General features: G+C 37.9%; 1 protein-coding gene across 1 annotated transcript in view; it reads right to left on the reverse strand.

Moving 5' to 3' along the window:
• HTR1B (5-hydroxytryptamine receptor 1B) overlaps positions 1-18,457 on the reverse strand; it is a 35,940-nt gene extending 17,483 nt beyond the window's left edge. Inside the window, exon 1 of the mRNA XM_055113904.2 lies at positions 16,806-18,457. Within this exon, the coding sequence (XP_054969879.1) occupies positions 16,870-18,042 (1,173 nt within the window). The 5' untranslated portion in view covers positions 18,043-18,457 and the 3' untranslated portion in view covers positions 16,806-16,869. The remainder of the gene's footprint in view (positions 1-16,805) is intronic.
• Between the last annotated feature and the right edge of the window lie 201 nt (positions 18,458-18,658).

Consider the following 18,658-nt stretch of genomic DNA (forward strand, 5'->3'; position numbering starts at 1 on the left):
ACCCAAATGTCCATTAACAGGCAAATGATTAAACAAACTGATACATCCATGTTGTGGAATACTATGCAGCAATGAAAAATAATTATTGATTGATATGTGTAACAACCTGATGAATCTCAAGAGCATTATGCTGAGTAGAAAAAGCAATCTTAAAAGGTTACAAATGATATGATTTCATATATAAAACATTTTTGAAATAAAAGTTTTAAAATGGAGAACAGATCAATGGTTGCCAGATTTCACCAATTTTACACAAGTACATGCAAAACTGGTGAAATCTGAATAAACTTTGTAGAATGTATAAATGTCAATTTTCTAGTTTTGAAATTGTACTGTAGTTACACAAGATGTTACCCTTGGGAAAACTGGGTATAGGGTACAAGAAATCTCCTCGTGCTTAGTTTTTAAACTACTTCCACTACGTTTATAATTATTTTAAAATAAAAGTTAGTAAAAAGCATTGTGTGGAATTGTATATGTATTATGTTAATACTTTGTGGGAAAGGGGAAGGAGGGAAAAATATCATATTTGTTCTTGCTTACGTGTGTACAAAGGAACTCCAAACAGATACTAATAACAGTAATTACCTGAATGTGTGGGTCAGGGGAAACACAGCATATGGGAGACAGATGTCGAAAGGGATATTTTAAAAAATATTTGAGTCACATTAATGTATTTCTTATTCAAAAAATAAAAATTATTATTGTAGGCATAGAAATAATTACAGTTATTATGCACTATCTCCATCAATCATACAAAAGACAATTTAACACCAAAAAACTAAAACGCCATATCCTTGAATTTAGAGTAGACATGCAAATTTAATTTGTTCTACCTTATAAGAAATTTAATTCATCAGTATTATTTCTCTTACTTCTTGTGGATTTAGAGAAAACTGACCACTGATAAACACCAGTCTTGAAAAATGACACAGAAAAGACTGCATTAGCTCACACCAATTTTACCTAGGTGCCAAGATGAATTTCACACTTTTTGATTTGCAATCTTGAAGTTTAAGCATATGCAAAGCATTGTTCTCTTGGACTTTAGAAAGAGAAAACAACAAAGGGATCCTTTAAATAACTTCCACAAATTGGAATAGAATATTCCTTTCTGTGCTTTAGCATTTCTTGGGAAATAGAATTGTGTGGTGACATATGTACATTTCTCAAAAAAGAAAACAAAGAACAAGGAAAATGCAAATGCCACAACTCAGAAGAATTTTTGAAAATAGTCAAGAGGAAATGAGGGCCCGCAATTAAAGTGCACAGGCATCATTCAACCACAATTTATTAATGCAGCATATAGAAGTAAAATGCCAACCACCTCAAATACTAATGGAAATCAATAAATGCCAATATATGTAGTGCTGTTATGAAGGAAATATCTACTTTTTTATTTATCTGCTAGAACAGAGCAAAATGAAAGTTGGTACCTTAGACAAATAAAATATTAAAGATACTCTGAGATTATTCACATTCAAAACTGCCATATTTTGCTAACTTAAAAAGCCTTTTCTCTATGCATCTAAACTTTATATAGCAAAGCTCATTTTAACATTAGTTGTCTATACATTTACTTTTCTCATTTTCTTTCAGTGTATTTCCAAAGAAGTAATTGGTTTAGCCAATATATATAGGAGAAAGGCACTACCTTTAAGGAAAAATGATAGCAAATTTAGAAACTCTAAATTAATAATTTTTTAAATAAAATACACATGGGAACACACAGATATGTTAGCAATTCAACAATCTACCATTATTGGGGAAAGTCAATTGTCTTTAATTTCAATGAAAGCAACCCAGTGAAGACAGACTCTTCAGGCACTGTAGAAAGGAGATGATGTCTCAAAACCAATTTTACATTATACCCCCTTTGCTTCCATTGATACTATTGTCATTGCTGATATGTCTTACACTTTTCAGAACGTTCAAAGCAGTTATTGAAAGAAAGATAATAGCTGACCTCTGCCTGGAACACTCTTCCCCCATACCAATTTGGCTCACTCCCTCCAACAACTGCTTATCACTGGCAGTTTTCTTCATGGTACTTTTCACTACCACATGATCTATATTTCCTTGGTTATTGTATGAGTTCCCCCTCAGGAATTTTAGTTTCATGAGGATAAGGACTGGGAAATTTGATTCATTCTGTATTTCCAGTATCATGGAAAGAGCAGTGACTCAATAAGTTTCCTATTTAAACCTCATAATGATTCCATAAGTAAAAAGATGCTGATAAAAGTTAAGTGAGTTTTCCCAATATTACCAGGCTAATTAGTGGAAACAATTATGACTCAATTTCATGTATTTGAATTCTAAATCCTGTGCTTTCCCCAGCATATCACATTTTTGATAATGTGAGTGAATATAAATCTGAAAAATTTCATCAGAATTTTGTGGAAATGGGACATTGTATAAGTTAATTGTGCACCTATAAGAGCATGTATATTTAATTTATTATTTTGGTATATGATATAATTCTAATGTGCACAAGCAAAAACCTTTTTTTTTCATAAATATACTAAAGTACTTAGGCATACTTATCAGGAAGAATAAAGAAACAAGTAACTTGACATTGCTTGTGATAAGGCTAGATGCTAATGCAGAGGCATTAATAAGTCTATGAAATTAACCATAATAATTTAACAACTTAGCAAACATTTATTGAGTATCTTTAATGGGTCAGCACCTAGACTCTGCACTAAGGCCATGAAGACATGAATAAATGATAGTGCACACTCTTAAAAGAGCTCAAGTCACTTAAAAATATTAACATAAAAGTATAATTGCAATATAGTGGAGTTAGAAGATGTTATAAAGTGTTATAAGAACAAAGGGAATCAGGGGCCAACCCTGCCTAGGAAAGTCAAGAAGAGTTGTAATTTGAGCTGCATCTCAGAAGATGAGTCCTCATTCTCAGGTCCAATTGCAATAGAAGGAGTAGCAGGTATGTGGAGCTGGGAAATGGCACAAATATTCAAAGGGCTAGTTTGTTTAATGTGTCTTGGGAGAGGGTGCACAAGAAGGCCTAGCTGGAGATAGGACTGTCAATGAGCATAGTAGTACTATCTACATGTTGTTGAGAAGGTTCGAGGAGATGAGGCATAGAAGAATATTGGTCTGATGCTGCATTAAGCATTGAGTAAATGCTGGCACTTGTTTTGGAACAGAGGATTTGAGATTTTTTATATATCCATAAATCCAAAAGAAGAAAAATGTCTCCTAGTACAAAAATAAATCCACTGTTTATCAAATAAAATTTTTCATTTGGGTAGCCATGTAATAGAAATGGCATGCATATTATACAAAGCTGTTTTCGACACCAGAGACTCCAGGCAGCATTATCATCTGACGTTTTCAGTGAGAACCAGTATACATGACAAGGAGCTTCAGAAGTAGTGAAGCAATCCAGTAATTCATTAGAACCAGTCATTATATGAAATTCACTTGCATAGATAGATGTCAATTTTACAGGGAAGGGGTGTGAGTTTGGCTCCTTCTTTCATTACTCATGACCTCAATCCTTAGGGAAATGACAAGATAATTTAATTCTCAAACACTCATTTGGGAGTGTCAGTGATAAATGATCAGAAATATTGCTGTTGCCGTTGTACTGTTTTTCCTATTAGTTCTTTCCTTTTCTTTCCTGTACTTGCTTTGCCTTCTCTCCACTCAGCCCAAGAAAATAACTTGATATTGGAGCAATAAGGCCTGTCACAATAAACCTAATCTTCTGTCACAATCTTTCTCCTTTTTTCCTTGTCTTTTGTTTTCCCTTAAAAAAATTCTCCAGTTTAGTACTTGCATGGCACTTCATATTTCTGCATAATTAAAAGCCAGAACTAATTGATCCAATTGTGTGTACCAGTCAGCCCAAGAAAATGGTAATTTTCTTCTTCTTTGCATCTTGCAATCACCTAATAAGCAGCTCTAATGCTGGCTGTTGAATTACATAATAAACAAAAATTTCCCAACATTTAACATTTGTTCAAAGGTTTAATGCTGTGGGTTCACAAGAGCAGAAAGAATAGAAATGTGCACTTATCCAGTGAAATCAATCAATCAATGTAAACTGCAAATCTAAATTATTCAGGCTACCAAAATCTTATGCTTTCGTTGTTTGTTGTTGTATAAATGCCAAAATTGTTTGAAAAAAAATTAGTCTAACTTTACTTGGAAGTTAGGCCTTTGTTGAAACATATGTGCCCAATAAGAATCCTTTTGTATTCTAATTCAAATATTAATTATTTTGCAAACAAGTAAAGGAAGACATTTAGTGTAGTTATGTTTGTCACTCAAATCTGAGTATGTAAAGTCTTGATTGAGTAGAACAGGAATCACAGACCACCATCATTGGGCCAGCGTGAGGTCTTATGCCTGTTGGATTTTACTGCTTCTATCCATGGACCTATGAACCCACCACCCACATGCGTGCATCCCCACCAGCTCTTCCCCACTATACTTTTCACCACACTGTGTGTCACTCAGAGTGAATCATAGAACAGCCAAGAAACAGAAAAATGCCTTCCTTCTGGCAGGAACTGCGCTCCCGGCCCGGACCCCAGAGCCGGCCAAGCATCCCTCCTGACTGCTTTAGGCTTCTCTCCATACTCAATGAGTTCACCAAAGTCTCATCCCTTTAGAAAATCTTCCCTTGACACCCTTTGTAGAAGTACAGAAGGCATTTCTATGACTACTGTAGGGTTCAATAACTCTACATTTCTATGACTAAAAACGTGATCCCATGAGAGACCAATGTATGAAAATTTGTATTTAAAACATTTAATGACAATAAGACTGCAATTGTCTGAAAGCTTAGAAGATGAGGCTGTCCTTTTAACTTTGCTTTCTGTTGCTAAGTGCGACATATTTGGCTCCAAAGTATCATGATCCTCAATTGTGACACTTGCTACTTACTGAAAATCTTCTTAGAATGTATTAGTGCACTTTTCTCCCTAAGTAAAATCATTTAGTCTTTTTTGATGATTCAACATCTTGTAATACCTGATTAGAAGCAAATAGTTTCTCTTTTATGGTAACACATTGTTTTCACTTGTATACTTTTAACTAAAAGAATTTTAGGAAACCATATGATTGAAAAATATTTTATTGAAAATTATTATGCAAGGTAAAATGTTCACTCATTCATTCCCACATTAATGTGCTGAACACGTATGGATCTCCTACAAAGTATGAGGCACTCTGCCAGGCCCTGCAATGCAATGGCAAATAACACTAGAACCACTTAGAAAGGGAGAACTTGCAGGCTAAGTTCTCCTTTATTTTGTGCTAAGATACTATTGAATTCTCTTAAAAACTCATTTGTAGGCCTTTAGCATCACAGCCCACATGGTATATAGGAGAAAGACTGCAAAAGCAGCATATAAGAGGAACCAAATATCTCAATATGGAAAATCAGAAAGGGTTTTCCAGAGGTGGAGGCAAGTAAACTGGGACTTACATGATTAGGAGTAGGTTTTGGCATTCAACAACATTGTTCAATTACCCTACATTTTGGTGCTCTCTATTAACAATAATTTTTTAACATTTTTTTGCACAAGAGGCCTCATAAAGAATCTAATAAAAGGTTTGTCCATTACATTTAGAAATTATTAAAATGATAAACTTTATGTTATTTGTATTTTACTACAAATTAAAAATCCTCCTATCCAAGAAAAATATGTAAATGCACATAGACACAAATAATGTCAATGTCGTGAAATATATTTGGTTTTCTGCTGGAGAGAGGAGTCACTACTGACATCTAGAGAGTAGAGAACAGAAATGCTGTTAAACATCTTATACAGAATAAGCCTCCACAACAAAGAATTCTCTGACCAAAATGTCAATAGTGCTGAGGTTGAGAAACCTCTGTGTATGCTAATCAAGTTGCTCAAGTAATTTTCTATAGGAAATGATTTGATCACCTTCAAAATTGAATATGCAAAGAAACAAGAAAAATGCAGAGATGCATCCATTATTTATATAAAAGTAAATAACATTTTTTGTGTGTGTGCTGGGAGAGAGAGTTGAAGTGGATAATCACCTTGGTGTACTTTAGTTTTATACTTACCCAGTATATTTATTATTGTTCTTTGCAGGAACGGTCAGATGTAAATAAAATAAATAAGAAAATTAAAATGTTATACAATGCAGTGTTTAAACTCTTATTTTTGTTCTCCTTTTGATCTAAAATAGGTCATAGACATCATTTCATAAAGGCAGGTGTATCTCCTTTGTGGAATGAAAATAATCTTCCCAGTCTATCTGCCCTATGGTGTTAGCCTGCAGCAGTTGCTATAGCAAATATCTGTGTTTTATGAATACCACTGAGTAACTCAAGCAGTCAAAAATGAAAACAGACTTGATTAAATGCAGACTAAGTGACCTTTAAAATTATTTCACTGCTTCTGGACAGTGTTTGGGTTATTGTGGACAAATATCTACTCCGTATGCACTTGTGGTACCTGAGACCGCTTCTATACGAGGTCAGGAAAGCATACCGCCATGTTTCTGTCAGACTCTTCCCCGTTAGAAGTTCACAGTGGACAGCCACCTTTAACATGGTAAAATCCACAGTGATCATTAAGAAACACAGCAGGACAGATTATATGTGCTGGGTTCTATTTTTCTAGCTGAGTGTAGTGACATATTTACCATCCCAAATTAATTTTTCTCCCTGAAGACTTGAATGCTCATAGTATCTAAAAAATATTAAAAATCTTACAGAAACAGACAGTATAACATACAAGCATACATTTACCAAATAAACTACAAAGGGGCTAAGTTTTTTTTCAATAGCCTCTTAAATTTCATTCTTTCTCCAGGTCCCTCACATGGCTGTATGACAAACTACTCATTTTTGCCTATCTAGAAATATGTTGTAGCTCAAAATAAGTCCTAACTTATCTTTTTATATACAAACCCCACACTGTTTTAGTGTTCTGCATAAATATGTTATTTTTATTTATTTATTTGTTTATTTATTTTGAGACAGTCTTACTCTATTGTCCAGGCTGGAGTGCGGTGGTATGATCTCAGCTCCCAGCATCCTCAGCCTCTTGGGTTCAACTGATTCTCATGCCTCAGTCACCCAAGTAGCTGGAATTATAGGTGTGCTATATCCAGCTAATTTTTGTATTTTCAGTAGAGACCTTATGTTGGCCAGGTTGGTCTCAAACTCCTGGCCTCAAGTGATCTGCCTGCCTCAGCCTCCCAAAGTGCTGGGATTACAGGCGTGAGTCACCACACCCAGCCTATGAGTAAACATTATTTTAATGTTCTCAAGTAATCCATAGCATGAACAAACTAATTCACAATAAGGTGTAAATGGATAATGTGCTAAAACCTCAAAATGTATTTGTGATTTAAAATATTCAAAACGATGATTCTAATTAATACATATTAGGCAGGAAATGGGGTAATTTTTCTAGCACCCCTTGAATCACGGCATATAAGCAATTTCCAAACAGTATCAGTAAAACTGGTTCCAATCTCACAAAGTTACACAGATCTCACTTTCAATAATAAATGGAATTTTAACCAACATTGAAGCATAGAATACGATATCAGGCCTTAACTTCCAAAGATGGGAAAGAAAGTTGAAAAAGAAGAAAACTAAGGTCTACTGAGCAATTGCCTTGCTGCAAGAACTGTCTCAGGTGTCTACACTTACTATATAATAATAATATAATCCCCTTATTCTTTCAAGATAGATCATATTAGTCTTATTTTAGAGACAGGAAAACTGAGACTTAACAGAGATTAAATACTTTTTCTGAAATCACATACTGGTAAGAAAAAACCCAACATTTTAAACAGCTGTGCTGACTCCAAATTTCATAATCTTTGGATAGACACCTGGCTTATTTTGTCTGAACAGAATGAAGCCAGTATCTGGTAAACACCTATAATGTTTAGAGACTATTTAGACTAAGAACTGCCACACAGTAGCTTGTTTTGTTTTGTTTTGTTTTGAGATGGAGTCTCGCTCTGTCACCCAGGCTGGAGGGCAGTGGTGCAATCTTGGCTCACTGCAACCTCCACCTTCTGGTTTCAAGCGATTCTCCTGCCTCAGCCTACTGCACAGTAGCTTGTTTAATCCTCTTAATAAGCTTATGGATAAGGCACTATTTTCCCCACATTAACAGATAAAGAAACTAATGCTCACTGAGGTTAAGGTCACACAACGGGTAAGTGACAAATCTAGAATTTGAATCCAGGTCAGCCTGGGCTTTAATTCTATTTCCAAATTTACTAAAATTTCTGTGTATTTTTTTGTTCCACCTAAAAATGAGTGAAAATAATCAAAGACATAGGACAAAAAGTATTTCGAGTAAAATTTTCTCCCAAAGGCGAGTCTACAACTTTGCACACTCACTATTATAATGTTTGCTCCTTAATTTCTTTTACAACTAGTCTAAATATTTGGGTTTTAAGTCAGTTTCGTAGTTTTGTGAATACTGGTAAGTTTCTATCCCTGAGATTTATTTGTTTTGTTGTTTATGGTGTTGTTTTGGGGTTTGGGGGTGGATTATGAGGGGAGAGGAAAGCAATTTAAAGCTCTTAGCAGGAGGGACTCTGCTAATAAGGAATATGATTATAAAAAAAGATAAAGACATTAATTTAGAAGTTTTATTTATATAATGCAAAAACAACCGTAACATTTGAAAACATTTTGCTATTTGCCTGAGTTTACTTTTCACCCAGAAATTTGACTCCATGTAAAAACGGGATATAAATCTCGAACTAACTTTCTATAAATGGTAAACGCCTCCTCCTGTCATGCATTACTCATCATAGCAAAAGCATCTATATTTAATAGTACCATATCCAGGAGTTAAAATCTATATTTTTATACATACCAACTTCCCTAGAAGAGGTCAGGAGGCAAGGTATGTGCCCTGGTTGGTTAGGGTTGGAGTCAGACAGGGAGGGGGAGATGTTTGGGAGCAGCCCAAGAGGAAACCCTTGTTCCCTAGATACAACGTTGTACTTAGAAATATATCCCTAAAGTTCTATTCTACTTTAATGCTTCAGAATAGCATTTTAAAAAAACCACTATTCTCAAAGACTGAGTGAAACAGACATAATAATGTAGTTTCCTTTTAAAATCTGAATACAAAGTATTCAAATGGGGCTGTCATCATAACTCTGTAACCTGAAAAACTGGATCAAATTGTCATACTACCTGATTGGTGAGGATGCTAATATAATACCTGCCCCCTGATAGTGTTACGATGATTAAATGGGGTGGGTGGATATTTAAGTATGTGACACACAGTAAGTGCTCAGTCATGCCAGTTCCATCCCCAGCTGCTGCTCCTTTGAAATAAAACAGTTGAATTTCCAGCAATGTGTCTTTTCTGGAATCAAACTCGAAGCATCATAATTGTTCACGAAAGAGATGAAAGACCTTTAACTTTGTTTTGTAACGCTGAATAAAGACCTACTTGGCCGCAACTTCAAACACAAGTAAAAAAAAAATAAAATAATGGATCTTTTCTGAAGTGAGATCCTTTGATTCTTTATTCCCAACCTAGGCTTAGGAAACAACAGTTTTTGGTTTTATGGGCAGATGCCAAGAAGTTGACAAACATTTCCCATTAAATAGTTTAAATTACTTTCCATGAAAAATACTCACAAAATATTTTGGAGATTTAAAATGAGGAGGGGCTTTCTATAAAATCAAAAAGTTGCTGGATCACTGCTCTGAGTATTACGTCTCTAAAAGACAGTAATAATAAAATTAATGGATGAAAGCACACCTCTTGCAGCTTTGATTAAATTGTTGCTTTTGTTCACAAAACATAAATATCTATATAACATATAAATGTGTATGTGGGAGTATGCATGCATATGTATTAGCAAAAGGAAGCCTAGTGGGTTTATTAAGTGAAATAGAGCACCAAAGAAGTTGTGCCTTTTGCCATATGTTAGCAATTGTTATTTCTTTGTTGTTTTATCATTTGCTTTCGTTTTTAAATGAATTTCCTTTTTTTAACAAAAGGCAAAGTCCTTAGTTAGAAATTATGTAAAAACAGAGGCCTGAATGTGAGGGTCATGCTTTGCTGATTCAGACCCAGAAGTGAATAGTTTGTTTTAGGGTAGATTGAGGATTTAAAGCATCTGGGAGAAAGCATTTAAGGAGAAACATTTAACAGCTGCTGAAACTGAGATATGAATACCATGTAAACAAGCTGAGAAAACACAACCTTTGTACATTAAAAAGCACAATTTTTTCATCTGCAAGTTATGTGTTGTTTTTGTTTTGGTTGAGATATATATATAGTCAATGACCAATGCTGCATAACTAAGATATATTTTCCTGTAGATCCTTATTAATCAAAGTGTGATCCATTGACCACCATCATCAGCATCTGCTGGAGCCTATTAGGAATGCAGAATACCAGGCCCCATCACAGACCAGTTACTGAATTGGAATCTGCATTGTAACAAACTTCTCAGGTGACTTATGGGCCCATTGTAAATTTTGAGAAGCCCCATTGTGAAAAACCAAAACTATTTGACTTCCCATTTCATTCAAGGTCCCCCTTCACACCTATACATCCTGTTTGAGGTAAGTATTATACTAAGAGCTTTACCTAGGGAGAAGTTTTAAAATAAGAATATGAGACCCTACTGTAAATAATGTAATGTAATTCATCTCATACAGGGTCTGAGCAAGTTTTTTTTAAAATCTCCCCTGATAAATCAAATGTGACACCAAGGTTGAAAACAATTACATTATCTTACTTAATTCTTAACTTCAAACATCAAGGTGTGCGTTATTACATCACAGAGGAACTTGCTCATGATAGCAAAACCTAGATTTAAAGTTGGGTCTGTCTGACTTCAAAGATTTTCTCTTGCGTTTTATACCCATCAATATGTTGGAGGGTTTTAGACCAGTAGCTACTTCCCAACTTCCCATTGTGTGATTACCCCAACATGCAGCATTGTATGGGAAAGCCTAGAGGGGCAGGGCAGAAGAGTGAACATCAAGAACCTTAAGGCTAGCAAGACTGGGATGGAAAGATGAAGAGTGGTGAAACTGTTTCTCCAGAAAATCAGATCAGCCCCTCTCCTGAGCCAATTGCGATTATAAATGAGCAAATGGACTGATGAACCACAGGGGGATCTGCATGTCACCAGACTCTGTCACAAACTGAATTAAGCAAATGGGCTTAGAAGAGACATGCAAGAGTGTTTACAATAGTACTGTGGGCACAGCTCTCAGGCCAAGGAACCTAACCTTTGTGGACTGCTCTATCACTACTGTCCCATCACCACATATGGTCACCATACTTGTAAGCAGGAGATATCCTGAAATCTGGTTCTCCCTACATAGGATGACCAGCCAGAGGCCGATGGGTGGAATGTTCCCACAGAGTCAGAGAGGATGTGAGTCATGCCTTCTTACATCATTTAAGCAAGGCTTGTGTAGATTTTTAAAGCATTTACCATAAATGGATCCCCTCATCACCATCTGTTCACTTTTGGTACAGGAAATATTATAAGACCATTCTTGTCATATGGATTTTCATTTAGTAGTTTTGAAAAGGATTTCTCTGATCTTTTGAGATATATACAAATAAGTAAAAAGAAATGGACATTTTCTTTTACAAATTATACTCGGAATAGTGTTAAGTTACTCTCTTTGACAGATGGCTCAATTCCAGGGACTAGCTCTCCCTCAGGGAGCACTGAAAACCCTAGTATAATCCTAAAATATGAGTGTTGACTTTAAAATTCTGATTTAACTGACAGATGTATGAAATGGCACATAGAAAACTCCCCACTGGGGATAATGAAAATGCTAGAGTAACAGTTACGTTACAGGAGAATGGCAATGATATAATCTCACTCGTTTTCTCGTTTTATGTGATCCATTTTCTGATGCTGAAATTTATTTTTGTGAAACATAAGATTGTACTCGCATTTCTATATGCCTGTTTTTAAAATGCCAAAATTACACAGACTTCAGGGTCTGTCTTTTGGGAAAAACTGACATATAAATAAACCTTACTTCTGTGCAAAAAAAAAAAAAAAAACAGACATCTCTTTCAATCATAAATGGCAAGTGTTCTACCTTTGAACTATGGATATATCAACCTTAAATCAAAACAATTTTTGAAAAGAAAAACACAGTGATGAGAAAAATCATAATGGTTAAACATGTTTACGTAAATAATTAGCTCCTTTTATTTTGAAATAGGTACATTGTCTCCTAACTTCTGATTCGCTCAGTGCCACATTAATAAAAGGTCACAATGTTTTAAAATGCTAAGATTTTAGCATTATATCAGGACTAGAGATGAATTTAAAAAACTGAGTTTGCATATATGAAGAAAAACTTTAGGTTTGATTTGGAGATCCTCTGCCTGAATTTACAGCTCTGAAAAATCTGCTATTTCTAATCAGCGATAAACCTCCTCTCCCTTGACTCATGGAACTTTGTTTTCACTGAGTCTAGAGGCGTTAATATCAGTTGCAAAATGTCCTGGAAGAGGGATTTAGAGATCCTGAATGGTCTGCGCCTGCTTCTGCTAAACATCTCAGAGACACTCTGCCCCCTGGTGGATTGTTCCAGGGTGGGTTTCGATTAACAGTGCAGACTTCCCTTCTCCCACCCTTTCTCTACCTCGAGTAGATGCCCCAGTTGAAAGCCTTTATCCCCACCAATTACACATTCCTTTGGTTCAACAATTCCCTTTTAGATAATGTGAAAACCCTTAATTACTTAATCAGCCCTTCACAGCTAAAACAAGAACCATAAACATCATTATTGGTTATCATGATTTGATACAGGTAAGAAAAAAGCAGAGAAGTGAAAAATGAGGTGCTGCAAATTAAAAATGTGGATGTGGCCAGGGACTTTGGATTCTAGAAAGACAGCCAGAAATCTCTAGACAAGGAAGAGGAAGAGGGTTTAAAAGTGAATAAAAGGACGCTATAAGAAATAATTAAACATTTGGCAATTTCTTCTTGGCTGATAGAGCCACCGCAAACCATCCTTCATGTTCCCTTTTGTTCTTTGGGCTGTATGTCACCTGCATGGGGGATTAGTTGTAAAAGGCTGTAAAGCTCAGTCGCTTCTAATTTTTGCCAAGTTTTTCCCATTCAGGCTAGTTTGATCTTCTCCAGTCCAACTTCTCCCAAGTACCCCTGTTCTGTGCTACAGGCACTCTGCATCCACAAAGGAGACAATGGGAAATAATGGCTAAGAGGAAGTCCTGCCTGCTGAGAGCCAAAAAAGTGTCAGGCATCTCAATAAGTGCTTTACATGTATAGGTTCTAAGCCTTCACATCAACTTGTAGGTAGACAGTATTTGAGAAAAAGAACCACATATTTCTAACATACTTTATTTGCAATTCAAACCTAGGACTGACTACAAAAGCTACCTTTCTGCCTACTTCACTGGTCTTAAGATAGGTCAGTCTACTCCTCTTAAGTCTTCTTCTAACCCAGTTCCTCCTGTATTTTAAGCACCATACAGTCCTTGGAATCTCACTACCTAGCCTAGAGACTAAAGGTCCCCCCTAAAAACTAATCTGGAAAACTCTTGTGATAGTGGATCTAACCCTCTCTCTTTGCAGAATATGAAAGCACAACCCATTTCTTTCCTTTCAGATTCTTCCTTCAGATATAAACTAAATCCCCCAAGTCATGGCAGCACATATCAGGCAGCCACAGTATCATTTACTATTAGTCATTCTCTCATGAAGGGTCAAACTCCTAAACACAACCCCAGAATCCAAGGAACCAATCTTTCCATAATAATAGAACTACTACCCGACGCTTTTTAGAACACAAAAGGACTTTTATTTATTTTCCTAAATTTCATTTCCAATGATACATTTCCTGAAAGATGGAATACCAAAGGCAATTTTCAGTCACAGCAACTCCATCAAATACACATAATCTGATATTTTACTGCTTCAGTGAATTATAATCTTCTCAGGGTTTCCTGGTTAAAGAAGACAAAACTAAGATAATAGAGAGGAAAAGTTAAGAATATTGTTCTTTAGAAAATTTGTTGAACTCAATAAACATTCATTCATGGGTGTAGTGTCCATTTTTAAAAGGAAACTCTAAAATTCCTAGAAACACAAGACAATACTGGTAATATTGAGTGAGTATACATTCATATATTTCTGTGAAAATTTGTGCAATTAAACAATATGGAAAATGTTGTTTATTACCACAGCCAATGAAAATATATTTCCATTGCTATGTAAGTTAAACATTTCCATCTCCCACTTCATGTTCTGCAAAAAAGCCATGTGCCTAGTTTATGAAATAAACTATGCTATAGGCAACAGTAACTGAAAAGGAGCTTAACAGTCTTAACTACATACCCCTGGGATGAATACTACACTTTGCATAATCATGTGCAATGCTGAATGATGATTGTATATCTCTTATAACTATAAGGGTTTGCAAGCTTCTATTTCATACAATATGCCCCAAATCCAGGCAATACAGCCAAATAGTCAAGCAATAATTTAGGTGGTTAATCTACAAAATGGCAAACAACCCATTCGACTAAACTGATTGTGTTTTGTTAATGTGAGGACACCATCATTGCAGGTACCCTATAAAGAAATCATTTGAAAGTGGCTATTTGTTTCAATTAATGTTTCCCCCTAAGGCTCTTAGAAGTTGACTTAATTGCCTCTTAGGACCAAAGAAAATACAACTGTATAAACAGAAGACCACAGTATTAATAACATAAAAACAAACACCATGCTCTATGCACATTCCTCCATAGGAGAAATATCACAAAAAGCAAACAAAGAAACTTGGGATCTAGCAGAAGTATAGGCAAATCTAATGCCTAAAATTTTCTCTCACACCAGTGACAGGTATAAATATTGATCAAAACTCCCCTTTTTAGTTAGCTTATGTGTGAATCTTTGAATAGTATATTTTCAAGAGTGATTACCCAAGGTGAAGGTCTGCACAGTAGGCAAGCAGTGTACTTCAGCTCAATGTATTTATCGTCTGACAAACAGGACTGAGGAGTTTCAAGCAAGGAGTGAATCCATTTCACAAAGACAACTTGCTTCTGCAGACAAAAGGTATCAACTGCAGAATGCCCTCTGAGGAAAGGAGTGTGAATTTTCTTTGGCATGTTAAATGCTGTACATATACATTTTTTTCCGTGCAGATAATCCCTCAGGGCTACTTCTTATTAAAATATACATTTTTTCATATTTTATTTCATGTCTTTATCCTGTATTAGGGAGCTCTCAGAGGAAATTTGAAATAACTAAGTATTCTTGAAATTTGAAAAGACTGATAAATTTAAAGTATTCCAGATATTATATTAATTGAGATATCAGGTTGGTAACAAATTTACAAAGGTCAAAAGCTTGCCAGTTTCCTGATTGTTAGTAAGTCTGAGGTTTGGTTCTGCAATTTTTTTTTAAAACAAACAAAAAACAAGACAAAAACAGGCTCAATTTTAGTTTCTCTAAGCTTTTCTAAAGTTCTTATATGTCATTTTCTAGCAATCTTTTCTCCTGTCCAAACTTCAATAACAACAACAACAACAAAAAAGAAACAAGTTTATTTTCTTTTCAATATCGTTTTTAGGGCCCTTAACTGTATTTTTTAAGGTTTCTGGAGAAGGAAGATAGTTCTCTTGGTTTCTTTACATGTTAGCACACAAGGAATCACAGATGGGAAGGAGAGTGCAAATGACTATCAGATAAAAGTTTCATGCATTTTAAGATTTTTTTACAAGTCAAAATATACATCCTCCTGTTGCCCCCACCCCATTCCTCAATTGTGTAAGAACTATCCCCATGTCATCAGTCTCCTTCACATCTCACTAAATTGGATAAGAAATAAAGACACTTTTCTTGTTAAGAAACAGTATATTTCCAATACTAATCGGTTTTACCAATTGCATTAGTAAGAAATATAGCAGCAGTGTGGGCTGAGTCACCCATCATACCCTTCATTTATGGGGATTTAAATGTGTAAAGTGACAGGTACATGAAATTAAGAGAAAAAATAAAGCAGTCTGCAGACTTTGGCACTAGCACACATAATGGTTTGTTTGTTAGAGTTGTGGCTTGACAATCGCTAAACAGGAATTACAAAATTATAAATCTGCAGAAAACAAACAATCATAGGTGTTGATTCTCAGTTTAACACTCCTCATCTCCCATTCCCACCCACCCACCCCCATATAGTTTCAAGTATAATAAAAATAGAGATCTCAGCATCAGAATTTTGCTGTTAACTCTTCAAGGTTTCTCTGCGCCATCCAAGCCACACATAGGTTTTGAAGCACCAAATCCACAAGTTTCTCCAACCAAGTTTAAATAGACAAAAAGTGAAGACTGAATGATGCCAAAGTAACTGTTCTTAAATTAAGCTGTAACACAAAGTTCTCCCCAAAAACACAGGGCATTAAGCGTCTAGTTCAAGTACTGCCAGGCTGTATGTAGATCTGTCTCAGACAGGCTTCAGACAACAATTACAAGTACACTGCTTCTAGTGGGCATTATCCACGATACCAAAGCAGGGCAGGGATTCCCTTCCATTATCAATTTTTAAAAGTTGCAACCCCCTTTGGGATTGGCTGCCGCAGGGTCAGTGCTGAGCCCGGGGCTTGAGGGGAGGAAGTGAGCCTCCTCCTGGGCAGGGAAGCTCTACATTTAGTTTCAACACTTCTCCTTTCAGAGCTCTCTCTCAGGACTATTCTGGCTTCTCAGAATCCATTGCCCTTGCCCAGGAGAGAGAGCCTCGCTGGGACCCAGAAACCGCGAAAGAAGATTCGACCTACCTTTGGAACCAGACACAACTTGGTCCCCAAAGGTCGCTTAGGCGACCCCACTGCAAATGGCAAGTCAACTTGTGCACTTAAAACGTATCAGTTTATGGAATGCTTGTTTAAAGTCCTCATTGGACATGGTATAGATTATGGGGTTGATGAGGGAGTTGAGATAGCCCAGCCATGTGAAGAAGTCAAAGATGGCTAGGTGGAACCAGCAGGCATCTTTGCAGATAGGCATCACTAGGGAGATGATGAAGAAGGGTAGCCAACACACAATAAAGGCTCCCAAAATGATCCCTAGGGTCTTGGTGGCTTTGCGCTCCCTAGCGGCCATGAGTTTCTTCTTTTCCAGCAGGGCGTCGGAGACTCGCACTTTGACTTGGTTCACATACACAGGAGATCCGGATTCGCTGGGCACGTCGGGAACCCGCGAGTTAATAGAGGTGACCGAGGACGTGGACCCGGGGGAGTCGGTTATCAGCTGGGCTCGGGTCAAGCGCTTGCCGGTCCTGTTGGGCGTCTGTTTCAAAATCCGGGAGCGGGCTTCTACGTAGATGCGGCCATAGAGGGCGATGAGGAGCAGGGTGGGGAAGTAGAAAGCACCCACCGTGGAGTAGACCGTGTAGAGAATGTGGTCGGTGTTCACCACGCATTCCGACACCTCCTCTTCGGCCTTGGCCTGACGCCAGAAGAAGGGCGGCAGCGAGATAGAGATGGAGAAGACCCACACCAGCGCGATCATGACCGCCGCCCTCTTAGGAGTCCTTTTAGCTGAGTACTCCACGGCGTCCGTGATGGCCCAGTAGCGGTCCAGGGCGATGACACAGAGGTGCAGGATGGAGGCAGTGCAACAAGTGATGTCCGACGACAGCCAGAAGTCACAGACCACCTGGCCCAGTGTCCAGCGGCCGGTGACAGTGTACATGGTGCTGATGGGCATCACCAGGATGGACACAAGAAGGTCGGTGACCGCCAGAGAGGCGATCAGGTAGTTAGCCGGAGTGTGCAGTTTCCGGGTCCGGTACACTGTGGCAATCACAAAGGCATTGGAGAGCGTGGTGGCCAAGGTGATGAGCGCCAATAGCATAACCAGCAGTACTTTCCAGGGTAGGGAGATGGAGTCCTGGTAAATGTAGTCCTTGGCGCTGCAGTTTTGGGAGGGAGCAGAGGATAAGTTGGCTTGAGGAACCCAGGTCTCGGAGCCCGCGGGCGGCGGTGGAGCGCACTGAGCACCCGGTTCCTCCATGGCTCTCCTCGCCCCAGCTCCGGAGCGCAGCTCTTGGGCATGGAGCGGACGAAGGAGAGGGCGGAAGGACCGTGGCGATCGCAGGTTTGTCCCCAGTTGATAGTTCCGTGAGTTCCTCAATTATTCCTCCGCCCAGGTTCACAGCTGAAACTAGAGGTCATGGGTGCGGCAGCCAAGGCAGGCGGGCGCCTCCCCTGCACTTCCAGAGCGCCTAGCTAAGCCGCCGCGTCTGTGGTTGTTCCTCTCCACACCGGGTCTTAGCCCTGGGTTGCTAAGAGCTGGCCCACCGAGCCCTGCTCCGCTCCGGCTCCCTGGAGGCGTCTAGTGCAGGAGGGTGAAGTACTGCTTGAGGAGAAGGCTTTGACCAAATGGGATCTCTTACCCCAGTTGCTTGAGGCTGAGCGTCTCCTAACCTGGACGCTTTTGGATCTGCAGACTTTGCCCACAGGAGTTTCCTAGGTGTAGAGACCAAAGCTTGCAGGCCAGCGAGAGGTCCCGAGATCTTGCATTCCCACCCCTCGCCCCAAGCTGGGGCACTTTTGTGGGGCTGCAGCGGCCGCCAGAGCTGGGTGGGGTGAAGTCTAGGAGCAGCGCTGCGCCGCGCCTCGCGCCGGAG

Source organism: Pan paniscus, chromosome 5, assembly GCF_029289425.2.
Source record: "Pan paniscus chromosome 5, NHGRI_mPanPan1-v2.0_pri, whole genome shotgun sequence".
In the NCBI taxonomy this organism is placed as follows: Eukaryota; Metazoa; Chordata; class Mammalia; order Primates; family Hominidae; genus Pan; species Pan paniscus.